Source organism: Plutella xylostella, chromosome 17 (assembly GCF_932276165.1).
Source record: "Plutella xylostella chromosome 17, ilPluXylo3.1, whole genome shotgun sequence".
In the NCBI taxonomy this organism is placed as follows: Eukaryota; Metazoa; Arthropoda; class Insecta; order Lepidoptera; family Plutellidae; genus Plutella; species Plutella xylostella.
Window position 1 is genome coordinate 4,975,760 of NC_063997.1, and position 23,619 is coordinate 4,999,378.

Here is a 23,619-nt window from a genome sequence, read left to right on the forward strand (position 1 = left end):
ATCTCAAACTCATTTTTAGTGATAGGCTGTATCTATAATTAATCTTAGATATTTTTTTAACTGAAAAAATCGATTTACACGCTAATAATCTCAGAGTCGATTTTTAAACTACTCATTTCGGCTTTTGACTTCATTGAATTCAAATAAAAATTTAGTGCGATTAGAATCGCTTGCAACAGCAGACCGTAAGAGTTAACCACCCCAAGCCTGCTACCCTCATGGGGATATGAACAAAGGTTACTAAATTCTACCATAGCAAAATAGCTAGTCCCCAATCTGTTGTACAGTACCTACTGCCAAACTTGGATAAACAATACGATAATAACAGGTACTTACTATAGGCCACTGGACTACTTACGGGGCATTGAGAGAGCTGAGTTCACGACATACCTAATATCTATTGTAATATTCATTTGTTAACATGGTCGTAACTCGCAACTTAGTTTTGCAGATTTTACCTACCTATACGTATTTATAGACACACGTAAAAAGTAATAAACCAATGCTAAAGGTGCAAATAGGTTGTGGACGACATAAGGTCGCAGCAGACGGTGTAAGTATCTGTAACTATGTTGTGTATTTCGATGAGATTAACTTGGCTTTTAGCAACATATCGCTCGACCACACATTCACAGAAATTAGAAACCAGCTACTTAACAAAAAAAACATTGCGACACACGTCTGCTGCAACCTCGTCAACCAATTTTTACCATAGTTTTCTACACGCTGCCTGGCTTTAGAATTCACAAAACTGCGTGAAATATGTTATCGCTAAAGAATGTTTACCAACAGTTCAGTCTGGCCTGCGGAGCCGATGAATGGCATCGCTCCCATGACTGAGATCACTATTTGATTGTGGTATTATCCTCCGATTGTTGACAAAACGAGACTGCACAGCAGTAGGCACTTTGAACTTGATCATTGCGCCGCGTGAAATAGGATCTGAGATGTGAATATCCGTAGCGCAGGATAAATAAAAAAATATACTTACATAAGTATTTTAAATCTTTCATATGCCTACCTTGGTAGTAGGTACGTAACTTGTGGGAATACTATAGAAGTAAATAAATTAAACTTTATGGCGAATACTTTGTGCTAACAGGAAATGTGCTGTGATTTTTGTGATGTGATTGCTTTTTTAGTTAATCAATGTGAAAGGGAATCAAAACAAAGGTGAGTTGCGAATTGATTGATATATATTTTGCTATTTTGGTTCCAATATTCGTCCAAGAAGCGTCCGTAGTCGAGCGGGCCTCAGTGATCGTAACTGATTACTGAGGTTAAGCAACAACTGGCATGGTCAGCCATTGGATGGGTGACCAATTTCAAGTGGTGCTTTTCTGGACGCTTTCGTGCTTCGGACGGCACGTTAAGCCGTGGGTCCCGGTTGCTGTTTCGGCAGCAGTCGTTAAGCCTAGTCAGAGGCCTTCGGGCGGCTTGAAAACATCTGACAGTCGGGTTGCCCACTTACCCGACAACTCTCACAGCACAAGCTTGCTTGTGTTGGGGTCCACCAACCCGCACTAGGCCAGCGTGGTGGACTAGGCCTAAAAAACCCTTCCTTCATTGGAAGGAGACCCGTGCCTCAGCAGTGGGGACGTGATGGGTCGTGATGATGAGGTTCCAATATTCAAGAGTTTTCAAATTAACTAGCGTACATTGTTAATATACGCCGATTTTTTGGATTACTTGTAGCGATCTCTACCAGACAACCTAAGGGACCAAAACAAGAATCAATCAACTTGGTTTAAGGAGGTAGTTACATAGTAACTATAGGTTTATTCCTATTTATTTACGATTGGTTTTGTTTCTAATTTACTTATTCAGTACATTAATTAGTTTTCATAGTTATTCATAGCGCGATAGCGAACGGTAACAACATGAAATTTTACATGGATTAATTTTTTCATGACTTTTAGTTTCACAATGCTACCACTGCATTTTACAAATGTACTTGTACAAGTACAGCCAGTTTCATTTTCATAACTAACTACCACTTATTTGTCAAACTCACAAATAGTGATTTGTTAGATTTTTTTTTTTTTAATTAGTCTATGTGTTTTCCCACTGCTGGGCAAAGACCTCCCCTTTAATTTTCTACTTCTCCCGATCCAATGCGGCTACCTCCCAATCCGGAAAATATTTGACGAGGTCGTCCCGCCACCTCCTTCTCGGCCTGCCTCTCCGCCGGCGCCCGTCGCCCGGCACCCACTCGGTCGCTATCTTGGCCCACCGGTCCGGGTGCATTCGACAGACGTGGCCGGCCCAGTTCCATTTGAGCTTCTCGGTCTCGACACCAACATCGATTATGCGGGTTTGGGAGCGTAGTGCGGTGTTCCTGACCCGATCTGTCAATTTTACACCTAGAATACTACGCTCCATCGCTCTTTGGCAGACCTTCAGTCTGGTCTTTTGATGTTCGGTCAGTGACCATGTCTGTGCGCCGTAGGTTAGGACGGGCAAGATACACATGTCAACGAGTTTGCGCTTGAGTGACAGTGGAAGGTTAGTTTATTGACAAGTTAAAAAAATGTTTAGCTACTTATGAAGTTCACCGTGAATAAAATGTCCTGTAAATAGTGGACCAACAAAAAGGAAGTGACTAAACTATGAATTATTTTAAATTCGCCTAAATAATGACTTAACTCTAGTTACAATAAAGGTATAATTCAGCGGAATTCCCCAACAGCATCTAACCAACCCAGGAACCATGCTCGATCGATTCAACTGCAGCCCCCGCCGGCTGGCCAGCAGGGCGCTCCCCAAGCTGCCCATCCTGCGCTGGGCTCGCGGGTACTCCGCGGCGGCGGCGGCGGGGGACCTGGTGGCCGGCGCCACCGTCGCCATGACGCTCATACCGCAGTCTATCGCCTACGCGTCTCTGGCTGGCCTAGAACCTCAGGTAAACCTCTATTTTCTGCACGGGTTCGTTATCGATGTAGATAAACTCGATTAATGCGCGTTCCACCGATCATAGCGCTGTATTTATGTGGAATAGCGATATAGTGACGTTTATCTACGTCGATAACGAACCGGTGTAGCGGCACCAGAAACATCAGATGGATCCCGGCAGATTGACATATTAAGATGCGGAAGAGTCTGAAAAATCGAAATGAAAAACTTAATAGTTACACAGCGACATGTATTTATGTATAATGTACGTTAACTACATTTAGGACCAAGAAACACACTAGTTCTGTTCAGCACGTTGCTTGTATTCCTGTCTTCGCCGCCAATCCGTCATAATAATAATCCTTGTAATATTTTTGTAGAATAATAAATGCATGTTTTTTTTTCGGGGTTCGCCGTGGGGCACAGACACAGATGGGGGGTGTGAATAGCTTCGTGGTGAAATGACGCGGCTCGTAATTACAGTTGCCCGCAGGCGGAAAAGCCTCGCCGCCTATGTTTTTGATATCCTACAGCGGTTTTGACTTTGCCGGTCCAGTGTTGTAGGTATATAGCTAAAAGTAAGATGTATTTTCATTAGTATTTTAACGTCTGTGCTTATATAAACCACGTCTCTTGCAATTAGGCACGGATGCAATTAATTTAACTGTAGCTACATTGGGCACCATTGGTAATAATTAATTACTTACCAATATGTTATTGTATATTTTTTAGCTATAATGGGCTAAATTTTAAGTACCGACCTACCTTTAGGTTAATTATTGCCAATGGTACCCCAAGTAGCATTAGTATGTTGAAAACTACTTGAAAGTGCAAACATAACTAAGAAAACTTCTTATTCCCAGTGTCCCAGACGGTATTTATTTTCGCCATCTACAAACCTCCACCCATATATCCTTCTCGTCGCGATTCCTAAGTAATTACCAGTATCGGGTGTGCGGAAACCCTTCTTAGACGTCGAATTACTGTGGCGACATCACGGGCGGGAGTGGACGGCCTTACAGTGACAAATTGCTCTACGGGTTTTAGGTACCGCGTTCCATATTCATCGAACTACAGATACAGTTTCATGTTGGCTTTTGCAGCGGATAAATGTATAGGATGGGATAGGACAAGACAGACGTATATATAGGGGGGTCAAGGAAGGGATGTTGGGAAGCCGGATCTAGTCCTGTCAACCACCTCTAATAACACTTTTTCGGGTTATTTACCATACTCCTTATGTACCTCATATACCATTCCAAAATGTAAGCTTACGGTGTCCATTGATACAAAGCGTTAGATTTAAATAGTTTCGGGACTATATTTATTATTGTATAATAGTTTTTTTTAAATTAAGCTACCTACTGTGATTTTTTTTTAATCAATACTTTCAAATGTTAGTATTATACTTAACATAATTATTTTGATAATAAGAAAATTAAGTAACATGATGTTTTATTTTGCAGATAAATTTTCTACCCTGTTTATCTCGCTGGTAGATGACTCATCTAACATGACTTCCACTTCTCCTGTTTCAGTACGGCCTATACGCATCCCTTGTGGGGGGGTTCGTCTACGCCTACCTGGGGACATGTCCGCAAATCAACATTGGCCCCTCGGCCCTCATATCACTGCTGACTTTCACGTACACCAATGGGACGAATGCTGACTACGCTGTGCTGCTTTGTTTTGTTTCTGGTATAGCGGAAGTGGTCGCAGGGATAGCTCAGTTGGGTAAGTCACATAGAACATAGACTATACTTATTAATGTTCAAGTTGAGATCAATTTCATCAGAGATCAGTATCAGCTTCATACTAAGTGTAAGCTACTTATGAAGCTGGCAAGTATCTATAGTATCAGATGTTGGTCCCTTCTCGTTCTGAATGGTTCTAAAAATACAATCTGTTATGAATCTTTTAAATAATACACAATACCTTTTAGGTCAGTGGGCTAGTTACTATATTCAATGTAAGTAAGTCGATTGGACACGTCCTGTTAGCAGCGCTATAGAGAAGATAATAATATTTACGTTAAGTACTTGTATATTTCTCACTATTTATAATGTAGCTCAACAAATTGAATAAAAAAAGTAGGTACGTACTTACGTAGTTACCTTAGGCACCTAGTTACCTATCTAAATAGCCGCGAAGCAAAGGGTTAATTTTAGGTAGGGGAAGCCATTAATTAGACTAGGTACCTAATTAGTACTCCTGTACTTAATAAAAAAGCATAACAAGTGCTTTAATTAAATTATTGAGAAAAATAACACTTTTAAATAGAACGCAAAAAATGTTAAAAAGAGGAAATTGCAATGTCTTTCCTCATTACAAATGTACCGTACTTTGTAAGGATTTGTTATTTCTGGACGTGCAGCGAGCGCGGGCCACCGCAGCCGCGGCCGTGGCCGTAAACTAAAGTGCATTCATAAAAGCGAGGATGCATGTTCGGCCAACGGAATAGTTTTATGCTTAGCAAAGGATCCATTTAAATGCAACATGATACTTAGTCTAGATTGCCCCAACTTTATGTGTAGCTGTGAGCACGTGCTGGGGCTCACGTTTGTTCTGCAGTGGGACAGTCTGCACACTTGGGAATTTGAAAAAGTCTTAATTCGGGCGATGTCGGATGTAAATTATTTGCACTGCTATTCTTATAGAACGGATCTAGGGTTTGTTAACGTCGTGAAATGATTAGAATAGAATTAGTGACTGCCTGCTTTGAGTGTGTGTATGTATAAAGTATTTACAGTTGGTGCGTCATTCGAGGTGTCTTCTTTTGTGCCCCTCTTTTTTATAATTGAAAATGGTTCATCAGCATCACCTGTCCTATTAGTCGTCTAAGTTCACCACACACTAGTCCAGCTCTTTGTCACGGACACACTAACCACAACAAATCACACATTCCAGGGTTCCTCGTCCAGCTGGTCTCGCTACCCGTAGTGTCAGGGTTCACGTCAGCAGCCGCGCTGACCATAGCCTCCTCCCAAGTAAAGGGGCTCCTGGGGCTGAGCTTCAAGTCGGAATCGTTCATAGACACCTGGCGAGGGGTGGTGACTCACATCAAGGAGATCAGACTAGCTGATACAGGGCTCAGTCTGCTCTGCTGTCTGGTGCTCTTTGGCATGAAGGTTGGTGGAAAATTGCCTGTTTTAGAATATTCTAGAGGCTAGGAGCCTTTGTATATAGTTATAAATCGAATCTGACTCGTTGGATAACTTCACGCTACATACATGCTAACTTATTTGTACAAATTCGAATATTCGCCTACCGATAACAACACAACATGGATGAAATAGGTATAAGATTCTTCACACCTATAATAATTACACTAGAATTAGCACATATGTACTATGATTACATTTCCGCGCGACATAATCATAATCATAACATTAATAATATACCAGTATATACTTACACCCATGTCCGATTGTTCTCTCAAGGCCGCTAGCAGCAGACCATGAAATTTCGTGATAAAACATCAGGAAGAGTATTTGTCGCGGCATTTCCGATGTTTTTTTCATCTGAATAAAATCTGATGCAGCGACAAATGATGCAGCTATTTTATGTTTCCTGGAATAGGATTATGCAAATAATCAATACGTAAAGACGAAAATAAATAAATCAAAATTTATATTATGCTACTTAGTTAAAAATTAACTAAATTCACCTAAGTAAAATTTGACCATAACTTGTTTGTTTTCAGTCGTTGAAAGATCAGCGCGCTCCCAAATCTCTGAAGAAAGTGTTATGGTTCAGTAGCGTAGCCAGAAATGCAGTCGTGGTCATTTTAGCCGCTACTTTAGCGTATTTCCTTCATAAAGACACTACTCACCCTTTAATACTTACAGGTAAGGTCTACTTTCAGTTATTTACTTAATATATACTCCATACTCATACTCTATGCTCAATATATAATACCTACTCAATCGTGACAAATAAATTAACTTTCATCATCACGACCCATTACGTCCCCACTGCTGGGGCACGGGTCTCCTTCCAATGAAGGAAGGGTTTAGGCTTAGTCCACCACGCTGGCCAAGTGCGGGTTGGTGGACCCCAACACAAGCAAGCTTGTGCTGAGAGAGTTGTCGGGTAAGTGGGCAACCCGACTGTCAGATGTTTTCAAGCCGCCCGAAGGCCTCTGACTAGGCTTAACGACTGCTGCCGAAGCAGCAACCGGGACCCACGGCTTAACGTGCCGTCCGAAGCACGGAAGCGTCCAGAAAAGCACCACTTGAAATTGGTCACCCATCCAATGGCTGACCGTGTCAGTTGTTGCTTAACCTCAGCGATCAGTTACGATCACTGAGGCCCGCTCGACTACGGACGCTTCAATTAAAATTAACTTTACTTCAGTACAATTGCTTATCATATCCGCTGAACTATGTGTTCTTAATGTGTAATCGTATTTTAACAATGTTAATAATAATCTACGTCAAATATTACTTACCTCATACTACAAAATTTTATTTTTTGTCTCTTATTACTGTCAATCAGATGTATTTCATAAATTCAACTGACTTCCACGAAACTGGTTGTATGTGGTGGTACATCTATATATTTACTCACTATCGAACCTCACACATAAATTACACCAATATAACATCAATGAGGATAACTAAAGCTTACCTATCCAACTGTATTATATCAATGAAAATATGTATAAGTATACCTGCAACATTTCAGTTCACAACACGATATGTTACCTATATTTATTGCAATTCTTTATATTTAACGCTTACTTTACCTACATTCATCTCATCTCATGATGAATAATCTTGAACTAGCAATAAATATAGACTCAATAATAGGAATCCCATGTCATGTTGTGGAAAACCCAGAAAAATGTGTGGAACTAATCACACCCAACTTAAATTTTAAGATAATATCTATGAATGTCCGTAGTATTAATAAGAACTTTGATGAATTTCTTGTGTACCTGCGTAGACTTAATGTTACTTTCGACATAATTATTTTGACTGAGTGCAGATTAAATGACTGTTATAATATTGAAAATATACCCGGTTATAACACATATAACACACATAGAAATATTAATCAAAATGGTGGTGTAGTTGCGTACATAAAGAACTCATGGAATGCATTAGTAACTGAACCAATCTTAGCTGATTCATGTTGTATAACAATTGATATACCCAACGTTGCAACTATACTGGGCATTTATCGTTCACCATCTTTTAGGAACACTGCAAATTTTATTCACTCTCTAGATGATAACTTAAATTTACTAAAAAATAAGCAGTCCATTTTAGTCGTAGGCGACATAAACATCGATACTTTATCACCCGAGTCAGAAGAATACCTATGCCTCCTAACGGAGCATGGTTTCGAACAAGCTATCACAAAACCGACCCGTAAAAACGCCTGCTTAGATCACATATCAGTTAAATCAAACGTATCAGCCATAGGAATAGTATGTGAGTCAGACATCACAGACCATAAAATTGTAATAGCAGGACTTGGTTCAAAGGTAACAAAAAAAAACTCGGTAAAATTTCGTAATTTATTAAACTATGAGGCAGTACTTGAAGAAATGAAACAAACAGACTGGGCCCCAGTCTTAAATCAATCGGATACCAATATTGCAGCCACAAATTTTATCACAATTTTAGATAAAGCTATCACAATCAACTCTAAAACTGTCAAATTAAGCAAATCGAAATCAGTCATAGAGCCATGGATGACAACAGGCTTACTCCGATGTGCACGACACCGAGATAAACTACATTTAAAACAAAAAAAGGAACCTAATAATGAAGTTTTAAAATTAATATACACGCGCTACAGAAATTTTTATAAAAAATTGATAAGGAACATTAAAAACGAGTATGAAAAGGACCAACTACATTCAAATATAAAAAACCCTAAGATGCTTTGGAAGTCCATAAAAAATATCTGCAACTTCAAAACTAAAAACAATAATGCCACAGATCTCACTACTATACATAATGACCCCGTTGAATCTCTTAATATTACAAACAGATACTTTACATCAGTAGGACAAAACCTTGCCCGCGAAATAATTAGAAAAACAAACACCACAGAGGATGAACTTGCTACTAACATGAAAGGTAAAGAACCCACTGAATCCTTATTTTTAGAGCCTACAGATCCTCATGAAATCATTAGTATAATAAATAATTTAAAAACTGGTAGTGCCCCCGGCTTGGATGGTATCACTCCACTCCTATTAAAAACAATTAAAAACGCAATAGCAGAACCCCTAGCCCATATATTTAACCTAAGCATTGGCAACGGTGTTTTCCCTACAGCATGGAAAATATCAGCTATTACCCCAATATTTAAAGATGGCACGAGAAATGCACCCGAAAATTACCGACCAATCTCTTTACTTAGCGTAATCTCTAAATTACTGGAAAAAGTGGTTAATAAACGCCTGGTGAAGTTCGTGGAATCCCATGGGCTTTTATCCCCACGGCAGTTCGGTTTTCGACATAATAAATCCACCGAAGACGCAGTCATACTCCTTTCTGAACTTGTTGCAAAGTATCTGGACAGTGGAAACTCTTGTATTGGTGTGTTCCTCGATCTAGCAAAGGCCTTTGATACCGTGTCAACAAAAATACTACTAAAGAAGCTCCAGTACTTTGGTATCAGAGGCCTTTCACATGATTGGTTCAAAAGTTACCTCACTAATAGAGAACAACTTATAAAAATTGAATCAGTAAAAAGTGCAACCCTGCCTGTCAATTACGGCGTCCCTCAGGGAAGTATACTTGGCCCCACTCTCTTTCTCTTGTATATGAATGACATCCATGACCTTAATAATAATATGATTAATGCAGAGATAATATGTTATGCCGACGATACCGCTATTATTTTCAAGGGCCGAAATTGGGAAGATACATATAACAGTACCGAAATGGGAATGGTGGCTATTAACGATTGGCTAGCAAACAACTTACTAACTATAAACCACAAAAAAACCAAATACTTATGCTTCCATAAAACTGCCGCATCCCAACCTAATATTCCTAATCATATAAAAATTCATACTTGCAAACTCACACAAATCCTAGATTGTAACTGTCAGTCTATTGATAGAACTAATTCTATTAAGTACCTCGGTGTGATATTAGATCAAAATCTCAATTTCAAAGAGCATACGCTCAGTCTGGCAAATCGAATAAGAAAAACTGCAGCTATACTAAAAAAACTCCGTAATTCAGCCGAACCATTTCTTCTTACAAGGGTCTACGTTGCCATATGCCAATCCATTGCCTCGTACTGTATTCCAGTTTGGGGCAGTGCAGCAAAAACTACCCTAATTATTCCTGAAAGAGCTCAAAGATGTGTTTTAAAAGTTATGCACAAGAAAAATTTCAGATTCCCTACCCAAACTCTTTACAAAGAAGCTAAAGTCCTAACCATCCGTCAACTATTCATTCTCAGGCTCTGTCTCTCCACCCACAAAAAAGTACTAACTTCTGATCTCTACGATCAATTATGCAAAAAACGTGTGTTCAAAATGCCATCTCTTTACGTTAACACTTCCTTTGGTCAAAGGTTTGGAGCTTATATAAGATCACATATATACCTATAATGGTATGTTACACTACTGCAATATGAAAGATATGTCTGTTCGTGAGGCTAAAATTAAATTAAAAGATTGTCTCCTACAGTTAGATTACTTCACCACAGAAAGTATTTTAGATTAAGATATTGTTATGTTGTTGTTTGAGCAAAAGAGACATAATTTATTCTTAATTTTTGTTAATTTTTTTTAGTTTAAATTGTTCAATTCTGTTTCTATTTGAAATTTCTTATTTTAACTGTTTTTGATTGTATAAATTATGGTACCCCAAGATACGGGCAAAGCCTAGTTTGGGGGCCACTTTATTAACTAAGATTATAACTTAATAAGACATGTGCAAATTATAGTGTAAGTAATATTAGTGTACCTAACGGAAAATGTATGTACCTAAACTGTTTTTTGTGCAATAAAATTTCTTTTTATTTTTTTTATTTTTATATACATGTAGCAAGTATGCATATAATGGAACGCAACTACACACATGGATGCCCCACTACGCCTACACAGCCGCACGCACACTACTACACGCGACGAGCGTATATAAACCGGCTGCGCGGCCGCAGTAATTCATTCGATAGCCAGCTGGCATTGAGTACGATAGCTCCGCAGTCTGCTCATTGTCAGGTCGCTTCATCTGTGCGATAGCTCCGCCGTCCTCAGATGTTAGCAAGCTAGGAGAGCATCAGGGTGCGATAGCTCCGCAGTCCGCCCTAGGTTCTATGCTAGGTTACCTATCTAATACTTATACCTACTCATGTTATTTAAGTTTAGTGTGTTATCATACAATAAATCTACAAGTCATATGATATTGGAGTTTTCATTCATAACCACACTACAACTGGCGCCCAACGTAAATATCTAAGAGCCAGCAGAGGACAATATAAACTGGTTCCTGAAGAAAATATCTAGCGAGAAAACTACAATCTGGTACATAAGGAAATCATAACGCCAGATTACACTACAACTGGCGCCCAACGTAAATATCAAGTCAGATCACACTACAACTGGCGCCCAACGTAAATATCAAGCTGTAAGATTATAATCCGGAGAATAACGAAAATATCTAAGAACCAGATCACACTACAACTGGCGCCCAACGTAAATATCTAAGAGCCAGCAGAGGACAATATAAACTGGTTCCCGAAGAAAATATCTACCCAGAAGACTACAATCTGGCGCATAAGGAATTCATCACGCCAGATCACACTACAATCTGGTACCAAACGGAAATATCTAAGCTAGGTTACATCACAACCTGACTGTCAAGAAAATTCAAGCAAAATATAATCTGGCGGTAAAAGGAAATAAATCACCAGCCAAAAAACGACCACCGATTACTACATAGTTGAATGAAGACAACTATACTGAATACAATCGTTAGCGACCACCGATTACTACATAGTTGAAAAAAGACAACTATACAGAATACAATCGTCAGCGACCACCGATTACTACATAGTTGAAAAAAGACAACTATACAGAATACAATCGTCAGCGTCCGCCGATTACTACATAGTTGATAAGCTTCAGTACATAAAAATCAAACTACCCTCAAATCTACAATGACAATCATCGACAGAAGATCAGTCATCTACCGGTAATTTTGAAAACTGACGCTAGACCATACGAAATAGGAGTATCTTTACTCCAGGGGGAGGGTGAAAACGAACACCCAGTAGAATATGCAAGTAGGCTACTTACTAACGCTGCACGCAACAATTCTGTCACATAATATATATCGAGAGTCCGTGGATGAAGAAACAAAAATTGTCACCACAACTGACCACCAACCCTTAAAATGGCTAAAGACTCCAAAATGCCATTACAGAAGTCAAGAAAAGAGCTAGCGATGACAAACTACCAAGCCCATGAATGCAATCAACCGCAAGGGAAGACCAAAGAAAGTTACCAACTGGTCCTGGTACTCTCTCGGGACGATATACGAGTACCAGAGGGGGAGAATGTAGCAAGTATGCATATAATGGAACGCAACTACACACATGGATGCCCCACTACGCCTAAACAGCCGCACGCACACTACTACACGCGACGAGCGTATATAAACCGGCTGCGCGGCCGCAGTAATTCATTCGATAGCCAGCTGGCATTGAGTACGATAGCTCTGCAGTCTGCTCATTGTCAGGTCGCTTCATCTGTGCGATAGCTCCGCCGTCCTCAGATGTTAGCAAGCTAGGAGAGCATCAGGGTGCGATAGCTCCGCAGTCCGCCCTAGGTTCTATGCTAGGTTACCTATCTAATACTTATACCTACTCATGTTATTTAAGTTTAGTGTGTTATCATACAATAAATCTACAAGTCATATGATATTGGAGTTTTCATTCATAACCACACTACATACATATATTTCTCTAGTATATATAGTGTCTACCAGTTAATAAGATTGTTACGCTAAAAATAACACACTCAAGATTGTTAAGAGATGTTTAGGTACCTATTTTACATAGGTACATACATAATATTTTTAGTCTATTCTACATACAATAAGATTGCGCATGTTTGGAATACTACAGGCCTAAAAAACATAACATTACCAACGGAAAATTTATGACTATTAAATTTGTTACAGTGGCATTGTCCTCATCATACAACTTTATGTTATTACATCCTTAGACAAAGTGATTTAAAATTTTATGGGAAATTTCACGCTAGCATTATGTTTTTATTCTTTGATGAGTTGAAGTTTTTTCGATAACTGCTTAACATAAATATTAAAAAAACACGTTAAACCTGTAATTATTCACTGTATGACATATCCTCCATTACTTGCGGGTTGGAGGTGTCGTACAAGCATACAAAGAACAAATTTAATATCTGTCCCGGCCGGAGATTGTTACACGGATATACCCGGAAGGAGTCACACGACTGATAAACATTGAAGCAATAGAAAAAAAAACTAGCACATTATAATATTATGTGTCGTCCCGGATGCTTTACATTGTCCCATTGAAGACATCCCTCTTTCTGCTTAAGTTTCTAACCTAAAAATTATACCTCACAAATTGCAGGTGAGATAACCTCAGGTTTGCCGTCGCCCCGGCTGCCGTTCCTCAGCTCTGGCAACGGCACGTCCACGGCTCCCGTGAGCGCTATGCTGCGGCACCTGGGCTCCGGTCTGCTGGTCGTGCCGCTCGTCAGCATCATCTCCAACGTCGCCATCGCTAAGGCCTTTTGTAAGTTACTCAGCTACCTTACCACCATCGAACATTAGCGATAACAATCCTTAATCAGCGTCGCTTGCTTGTCAAAAATCTGTCTGATCATACAGTTACGTCAGATTTTACATGCGAGAGACGCTGCTTATAATGTGTCGGTGGTGATAGCCCCACAGATATTGCAGTTGCCTTTGAAAGCCATTATTTTTGTGTAATTTTATTGATTACTCAAATTTTTGTTGGAGTTGTTATTATGTTAGTATGTACCTACTCGTATTTGCGCACAAATGCAACGAGTATAATAATGCGTTTTTTTTTTTTCATAGAGTTCTTCATATCATTAAAACTAGGAACCCACTTGAGCCAAATACCACTGTAACAATGAGAGAGAGCTAGTTATGTGATAGTTGTATGGATGAACACAAAGTAAACAAAACAACCATTTTAATTTCAACGCTGACGGCGCTACGTAAACATAAACATACCCCTAGTAGTTAATGTACTTTCAGCTATATCTACTGACATGAAAAATCTTTAGGGACAACATTGTAAATGTATAAAATTTTATACTCTGTTAAATTGAACATACAAGTTGAGATTGAAGATTTATAGCTTTAATAGCTTTAGTTAGACGCTATCATAGATAGGGATTGTAATATTATCATCCTGTAGAGATGATCGAAATTGGTTGTCGATATGTGATGGGCTGATGATAATTTAAGTATGCCTTTTTTGTAATTTATTCATAAGTATAAAAGAAAAACCTTAACAAAGAACTTATTCTAAACACAATTTTTGAGAGCGGGTGAAATTTGTAACATGTTTTTAAATAGGTATTCTGCCCTCTCTCTGTCCTAATTTGCATTTGAAAACATTCCGTGAAAGTAAGAGCTGTTTCACTTTGCAGCGAACGGTAAAACGTTGGATGCGACTCAAGAGATCATAGCGCTGGGCGTCTGCAACGTGGTGGGCTCGTTTTTCTCCTCATTTCCAATAAACGGATCCTTCACAAGAAGTGCTCTGAGCGACGCTTCGGGCGTCAGAACTCCCGCCGCCGGTTTTTACACCGGTAAGAAACGCTAACACTAAGGGGTGAATTTCCCGCGGCCAAAATTTGCGTGGCATCAATGTAATCGGTACTAAAAAACAAAGTTATAATTTTCTTATATTTTTTTCCGGTTATGTGGAATAGTAATCTATATGAAGCACTAAATATTTTATCATTAGGATTAATGGATACTTTACAAAAAAATATTAAACCTCCAAATCTTTCATTGCCGTGTTTGTCCCCAGGTCATCTCGTTTTGTATTATTCTTCATTGATGAAAAAATATTGAGTGTTTAGATTTAAACTTAGTTTCATTTGATACATTAATAGTTAAAGTATTGTTACGAAATACATTTATTCAAATAAATAAAGAATATAACGAACGGTGAGTGAAAATTCATGTGTCCCAGAACTACATTTCATCGCCGTGGCCTAAACATGATCAATGATATTGTTTTATCTATGAACTTGAGTCCCCCCCTCGGTGCGCTAATCGTTTTTTACAAGTTTTGCCTAACTACTCGACGTGGAAAGAGGTACACAGGTGCCCACGTTTTCGCGCTATAGTGAAAGTTATATTTGTTTTTGGTCACTGGACATTTTTTCTTTCATCGCCGTGGATAGATATAACTTCTATAAAATTAAGTTTGTCTTCTTGAGTAAGCATTCAAAAGAAAGCATTTAGAAAATATTTGTCTTATAAAGTGTTTGTTTCTCCGAATAGTTAATACTTTTTTCGTTATTTATATTTAATGGCTTGATTTTCATCGCCATGCTTTCATTTCCGTGGTTTCCGTGGCCAAAATTTGCTATGGAAATGAAAAAAAAGTCACGGCAATGAAAAAAATTTCATCGCCATGTCTTGTAAAATAATGTGTATTCATTGCCGTGGCCTGGTTATTAATTTCCGTGGCCAGGTTATTCATTTCCGTGGCCAGTTTATTCATTTCCGTGACATATGTTTTCATCACCATGGTATGTATGATTAGGCAAATAAAAATATATTTACCATCTTTTGTAATATAGGTAATACCGATCATTGAAATCACCTACAGGACTTGTTAAATTACCTCTTTTTGCAGTTCGATAAAACGGGCGCGTATCGCGATGTATAAAAACTAAATGTATAATTTATCAATAATAATCACAAAATAAGTATTATAATTAATGTAATGTATAAATAAGATCTGTTTTAGCTCATGCGCCCGCTTCTCATGCCAGAGATGCGGGTGCAAATCTCGGCGCTGGCATGTACCAATTAGTTCTTTGAATTTAAGTATAATGTATACCATCGCTCTTACGGTGAAGGAAAACATCATGAGGAAATCTGCATATCTAGATTTAGCACATCTAGATACGTGAATCCACCGACCCTCAGTGGACCAGCGTGGTCGGAAATGGTCCAAGATTAAAAAGGCAGTTTCGACCTTGGATATATGCACAAAGGTTCCATTCGAGAGAGCCAGGTGCAGGTACTTACACCCCCAGCAGATAATAGAATAGCATAGAATATACATCTCTGCAGGAACTCAGCTGGATGCTAAGTGGCCTAAATGCTGCTTGCCAACGTGTAGGCCTCCTCGGTATGAACTTGGGCAAGACGAAAGTCATGTAGAATGTTCACATCAAACGGGAGCCGGTGATCGTTGGTGAGACAACTATATGTCTACCTCAAGCAGACTATTCGGCTAGGCAGAAGCAATTTCGACAAGGAGGCTGAAAAGCGCATCTAACTGGGTTGGGCTGCATTCGGGAATCATCGTCACATATATATGCTCCTCGGCCATTCCTCAGAGCCTGAAGAGAAAGGTCTTCAACCAGTGCACCCTGCCAGTGATGACGTATGGTGCAGAGACGTAGACACTGAGAGTGGGACTGGTCCACCGATTTAAAGTCACTCAGCGTGCTATGAAGAGAGCTTCGCTTGGGGTTTCTCTAATGGATCGTATCAGAAAAGAGGTTATCCGTCACAGGACTAAGGTTACCGACATAGCTGTCAAAATGTGCAAGCTTAGGCAGGTAGCCGGTAGTAGCTGGATTAGGAAGGCAGAGGTCCGAGTGTTGTGGCGCTCCTTGGGAGAGACCTATGTCCAGCAGTGGATGATTATAGGCTGATGATAATAAAATACATTCCATATTATTATATCAATTAAAATATACTTTCATTTAGCATAGAGCTCATAAAATATTCCATCATATCACGTAATCTGTGTAAAATTACACAACACCATCAAAACCCCTAGCACCAAAACCTTAAGATAGGTTTGATGACGAGGAAAGCGAGGAGGAGCGGTTAAGTGCACATGCTGCGCCCAACTTCGTTGTTGACAAACATGTGCACCTAACTGCACCTATCTTTAGGTTTTGGTGCTTTTGGTGGTTTGTTCGGTGATTTGTAATTCAGCTGATCAGCACAGATCATGTCATATCATAATGTATTTTATGAACTGTACATAAAATTAAAGTTTGTATACTGTATAATATTATTATCATCATCATCATCATCTCAGCCATAGGACGTCCACTGCTGAACATAGGCCTTCCCCAATGATTTGCACCTTGTGCGATCGGAGGCGGCCCGCATCCAGTTCTTCCCCGCGGACTTGACTATATCGTCCGTCCATCTCGCGGGGCTTGTCGCTACGTGGTCTCCACTTGAGGACTCTTCTGCTCAACCGACCATCAGTCCTTCGAGCAATGTGTCCGGCCCACTGCCATTTCAGCTTACTGACTCGATAGGCCATGTCGGTTACTTAAAGAATTCCATACTACATTCTTTATTATTTTATCCTCCTGACCCCGAGAGGTATAAATGTAAACACTGTTATTAATTTTTTTTTTATTTAAAAAATATAACTTCTGAACTGTTTTGTCACTTTGTCAAAGAACAAATTGTTTAAGGGATAGGTACTTTATAAAACTTTAAAGGAATAACAGGGATACTCCATAAAACTTTTAATATAGGTATTTTTAAACTATACATTATATTTTTTTTCAATGTCCTACTCATAGCACGCCAGGTGTCAGGAGGACATACTGTCGTTCTTTCTTTCGTTCCAATATCTATCCAAATATTTCTACCATACATAATCTGTCTAAGTTTGCGTTTCCCTCACAGTTTTTTTTATTGCAATGGATTGATTCTTTCATATCCATAGCACAGTTCTTTCATTGCCGTGGGCGTTAGTTTCATTGCCGTGGATGTTTTTTTCATTGCCGTGGACGCTTATTTCATTGCCGTGAACGCATGTGTCATCGCCGTGGCACGAAATTTTTGATCATCTGTATCTCTTTAAGTTTTTAACTTATCTGCTAGCCATTAAGTAAGAACACTAACATTAACAAAAACTTTAATAAAAGCGCTTTTTCAATATAAAAAACCTAAAGATAAAAAAGTCCACGGAAATGAAGATTTTTTAGGACTTGTTGAAATCCACCCTAAGAATAAGTACTAAAAACCTATTATACGTGGCAACTTGGAAAAAACTTGCTTATTTATTACAGTTCTTCCGACGTTTTAATATTATGAAAAGCTATTTAAATTATTATACTTACTTAGCGTAACTGTAGGTAATATTGTGTAAGTTGGTAGTCTTCGGGACGCGGTTATGTTTAAAAGTTTCACGATAAATAACGATACATCTGCTTTTTTCTTGTTTGTTCTTTAATGAGTGTTACTTAACTAAGAGAAGTCAATTAGTAGCACTTGTTTCCTGTACTTACTGAAGCTGTCAGGTTCGAATCCTGGCTTGGCATAAAAAATGTGAAAGTAGTTTTAATTTTTTTTAAAGTACTTACTTATGCTAATTCACTACTGAAACTATGGTGTGACGCCGCCAAAAACCACGCAGAATCTACAAGTACCTACATAAAGGAAAGCAAATTTAATTTATATGCACCTACATTAACATTTATGATCCCCAAAGGGGTAGGGGGTCAGGGATGATTCACATGTACCCCCTTTCACATTAATCATCTGTCATCACCCGCCAGGTTTGTTAGTGCTGCTGACTCTACTGTTCCTCACTCCACTGTTCTACTACATACCGCGAGCAGCCTTCGCTTCTGTCATCACGTGTGCTGTGCTGCACATGGTGGATGTAGATATCGTACGGAAGCTTTGGAGGGCTAATAGTAAGTACATTTACCTTTCTATATACTTAGGTACTACCTTTACAAGTTATTAAGTTTGCGCGCTATACGTAGTATAATACTGTTAGATGAATAAGTACGGTGTACTGTAGATCTTATTCGTAAATTTATTTTGGACTGATTATTGGGAAGGCTGAAACCTGAAAATGGATGTTTACCACACTAGAAAGACCTTTATGCATTTTTCGCGTCGAATTTTCATTACTTACACCTTGGTTAAAACTCATTGTTTTATTTTTTAATAGAGCTAACGTCCAGCTCGCTAAAGAAAGAATGAAAGATACTAATAATGCGCTTATTTGCATAATTGTTAATTGTCCTTGAGATACTCACTCAATACTGTCTAGTGTCTACCTACGTCACTAGAGATATAGAAGAAGCGTCAGTGAACCAGCAGCCTAAAACTAATCCTTCATTGGAAGGAGACCCGTACCACAGCAGTAAGGAAGGACGTGATGTAATTATTATTCCTATTCTATAAAATTGTCATACAGAAGTAGACGTGATTCCCCTGGCGGCCACGTTCTCCCTGTGCCTGTCGCTCGGGGTGGAGGTGGGGTTGCTGTGCGGCGTGGCGGTGGACGCGCTGCTGCTGCTGCTCTACCACACCGCGCCGCCGCTGCAGCTGCAGTTCGTCCATGTGAGTGTGTGATAATGTAGATCATACAGAAGTAGACGTGATTCCCCTGGCGGCCACGTTCTCCCTGTGCCTGTCGCTCGGGGTGGAGGTGGGGTTGCTGTGCGGCGTGGCGGTGGACGCGCTGCTGCTGCTGCTCTACCACACCGCGCCGCCGCTGCAGCTGCAGCTCGTCCATGTGAGTGTGGGATAATGTACATCATACAGAAGTAGACGTGATTCCCCTGGCGGCCACGTTCTCCCTGTGCCTGTGGCTCGGGGTGGAGGTGGGGTTGCTGTGCGGCGTGGCGGTGGACGCGCTGCTGCTGCTGCTCCACCACACCGCGCCGCCGCTGCAGCTGCAGTTCATCCATGTGAGTGTGTGATGATGTAGATCATACAGAAGTAGAACCCTGATGATTCCCCTGGCGGCTACACTGTCTGTGGAAACAATGTTGTCGATATTTTCTACCAGTCCACAGTAAAATTAAGTCTTTAATTTCTTTATGTACATTATGAAGGAAGGAACGATTAGTTACTTTATCAAATTAAGAGAAGCTGAGATATGTATCTACTTTCTAAGCTGCTAATTATGTTATGTTTGACATCACTGCAATCTTGCAATTTTTCAATTAACAATTGCCACATTTCAGGACGGCGTACTACCTCCTCACCATGCCATATACCCCGTTGGAGGCCTTCACTACGCAGGGGCAGAAAAAATACGATCAAAGCTTATGAAATTACAAGATTCTAACGCAGAATTTAATCAATCAAAGGCTGAAAAAAGTTCGAAGAATGTGGTGAAAAGCAATGATACTGAAAGTTCAGTGGTGACCGTGAAAGTTCCTGAAATAAATAATATTCTGGTTGTCCACTGCAGCCGGCTGTATAGAGTGGACTACACTGTATTGCAGGTGAATGTTGTAGAAATAAATTACACTCACGTGCTGTGAAAAAGTTTCACCTGCCATTGACGTTCCATATGTGACTGCAACTTTTTCATAGCTCGTGACTGTATATTTATCAAGATGATTATTTCGTAGTAGACATAATAATGAGACTCGCTTCGCAAAACAATGATTTAGCGAGTAAAAAACCTCTTATTAATTAAGATTTAATTATGCTCGTCACCAAAACAAATTGAAACAAAATCGTTCCATCAGGTTTCCCGGAATAACAAACATTTGGCCCCTATAATTGAAATCAAACACAGCCGAGCCCAGATTTGATATTTTAATAATTACGTGGTGTGTTGCATAATCGTTTCGTAATTTGAACAGGATCTGTCTCATTAATTGAAACAAAACAGATCGATTTCATTAGAATGGAGTTGGCTAAAATAATAAAGCAATATGTATCTATATGGTAAATCTAAGTCTCAGAGAGGTGTGTTTGTAAAAATTTACAAACGTACAAAATTTACGTAATGGTAGGTACTTATTTATTTATATTCATTGCATGAATGTACTAAGGGTACTTTTTAATGTTATAAAAAAAAACTACCATTCAACCCACGGAAGGTGCAACAAATAAAACCAATAGTAATTTACTCAGTAACACCTATTCAGTTGCATAAGCGGTGGAAACAGCTTGTTATAAAATTAATTGTTCGTTATATACAACGTACCATTAGTACTATTAGAGAATAATGATTTTAGCTACTAGCTTAATATAATAATGCTACCACAAAATGTCATACACAGTAATGATATTTCAACCGCAAAGCTTATAAACTGTGGAATATTAATACGCCAGAATGTTTGTCTGTATGGTAGTAATTTAAATTTACAGTGTTATTATACTTGCGCTTTACCACGCCACTGTGGTCTTAGCTGAAACTGAATGAAATTATTATCAACCCAAGCCCCGCGTTTAATAAATCTTTTATCTACCTACCTATACATACAGGGTACTTACTACGTATTAATACAGGGTGCTGGAAAGCTCCGATTTCAATTATGGTGACAGCCACAAAATTTTAACAAAGAAAACAATTTTAACACATGCGTTTGTCACTCCGATGGAAAAATATTAACTAATTATTTTTACTAAGTAATTAATTATTTTTTTCTTGACACGATAACTAAATTTTCCTGTGTGCTAATTAAAATGTACAGTTTCACCAAGGAACTTCAACGAAAAATCCTGAAGCCTAATCTATGTCTGTCACTTTCTGTCCTCAACTCCTCACTGTCAAAACAAGGCACATCACTAAGCACATACACCTAAGGTTGAAGTTAACCTTAGTTTAAAGTTAATTCGTTCAACTCAGCGTAAAAATTACTATCATCATCAGCACATAGCAGTCCACCGCTGGACTTAGGTCTCTCCCATAGCACACCACTGGGTGCTATCTTCAGCTTTTACCTTAATTTTTTACTCTTTTCTGACCTTCCAGAGTCTAAAGATGATAGTCCAGGAGTGGCGCGGCATCATAGTGTGGTACTGCGCGAGCACCGCGCTCCGGCACCAGCTGGACTGCAGTATGGAGGGACTGCGCTACTGCGACTCACAGGAGGAACTGCAGAGGACTCTTGGAGAGACCAGTAAGTGTTGACTTTTGATAGGTCCTGCGGGGTTACCACCAGTGAACTGAAGCAATCGACAGTTGCCTATCTGTCAATGAGAGGTTACTTGTATGGATCTGACAGATGGTTGGCAGATAATCGATGCTGCTTGATAATGTTCGGTCATGGTAACCCCTTTACTGTAGATGCACTTCTCATTTTTATCGTGTTGGTTACAATACGAGACACTAGAGTGCTTCAAGGATTTGTCACCGTGGTGAAAGGATAACCCAGTCAGAATAGCCGCAAATCATTATGTGGATAGCTCATCAGCTCAGTCAATCAACTGGTGAACTTTTCAGACTCAGGTTATCTACTTTACCTACCACCAATCGAATTTAAGTTAAATTAAAATTTGTTTATTATCAGCAAAAAAGTTAACTTCCGTTTTTAGTTTAATATAAATTATACTCATTTCTATAAAATATACTAAATTCTATTTCAGGTCCCTCTGTTCCATTACCTCATGATACAACGGCAGTGACGGGTGAAACGCGATTATAGAATTCCTAATAAGTTGGTATACCTACATATTACTTATATAATTATTGTAAATAAATTGTATTTATAAAATACCTCATTACCTAAAAATATGTTTAGAAACTGATCTGCTTAGATATTTAGTAGGTTAGATATTTCAAAAATCTACTCATATTTAAAATTGTTCTATGTAAGTATACCTATGTTATTATATCGTAAGACTCACACTCCACCAATGCAGAGATGTGCTGAAATGTCCAAAGCGGAGACGAGAAGAAACCGAGAGTACGGACTGCGGACACACCGTCCTATGTCAAATACAAGAAATATGCCTTCGAACCTATATACCTGTAGGTACATACCTATATGCAGAATTGGAGTGTCAAACACAGACAGTGTCAATAACGTACCCACATCCCTTACCCATCTCCCCTTCGTTAAGATATTCACCCAGTACCAAAGCTACTAAAATAGGAATAACTTTTTTGTTAATTGAAACAATAGCAACGTTTCATACCATTTTAGAAACTGCATTAAATGAGCAATCTTTTCAAATAAGGTGCCAGGTTTGCGTGGTATATTTTTTTTACAGTATGTAGAGTCAAAGTTGTTTATAAAAAAATACGATTACCTTTTATGACTTTGAAAACCGTGTTTTTTTTTAAACATACAGCATTACTCGATAAATTTTTTTACTGCGATCAATAGCAGGGCTATACAGGGTGATGCAACACCAAACAAATTCTAACAATATGGATTTTTGTACCGGCGGCACGCAAAAAACTGATCCAAGGTGTCGATTTTCAGCAAATTTATAAAAGTGTCAATATCTCGAAAATTATCGAGTTTTTACTAAGGTCATATTGTGATATTTCGGCCTCTCATGAGCTGACCTATCAGCCCTTTAAGGGATGACGTTGACTTTTGGGACACCCTGTATAAATATTCATTCGGTATACGGACATGAGTCGTGTAGTGTAATATGCACATGTGGGTAGGTCGTGCCGAAATCCGACAGCCTCGATTGGAGAGCGCAATCAGATATCTGACCATCAGTGTAGAGTCTGGGAAATGTAGAGAGTTCTTCACGGATTTTTTGAAGTTTTATTAAA

General features: G+C 39.1%; 1 protein-coding gene across 1 annotated transcript; it reads left to right on the top strand.

Annotated features, from left to right (window-relative positions):
- Positions 1 to 750: 750 nt before the first annotated feature.
- Positions 751 to 22,602, top strand: LOC105384492 (sodium-independent sulfate anion transporter). Its single transcript, XM_048626811.1, has 12 exons — positions 751 to 1,173; positions 2,690 to 2,902; positions 4,431 to 4,626; positions 5,800 to 6,020; positions 6,596 to 6,740; positions 13,495 to 13,659; positions 14,549 to 14,710; positions 18,683 to 18,823; positions 19,336 to 19,481; positions 20,111 to 20,374; positions 21,859 to 22,006; positions 22,473 to 22,602. Exons 2-12 carry the CDS (start codon positions 2,711 to 2,713, stop codon positions 22,529 to 22,531), a joined length of 1,839 nt encoding a protein of 612 aa, XP_048482768.1. The 5' UTR covers positions 751 to 1,173; positions 2,690 to 2,710; the 3' UTR covers positions 22,532 to 22,602.
- The last annotated feature ends 1,017 nt before the right edge of the window (positions 22,603 to 23,619 follow it).

Bases quoted from the DNA above. Each gene is read 5' to 3' on its own strand.
- LOC105384492 (XM_048626811.1), top strand. From the start codon at position 2,711: ATGCTCGATCGATTCAACTGCAGCCCCCGCCGGCTGGCCAGCAGGGCG. The intron at 2,903-4,430 runs GTAAACCTCTAT...CTCCTGTTTCAG, and splicing joins TGGCTGGCCTAGAACCTCAG to TACGGCCTATACGCATCCCT. The intron at 13,660-14,548 runs GTAAGTTACTCA...TTCACTTTGCAG, and splicing joins CGCCATCGCTAAGGCCTTTT to CGAACGGTAAAACGTTGGAT.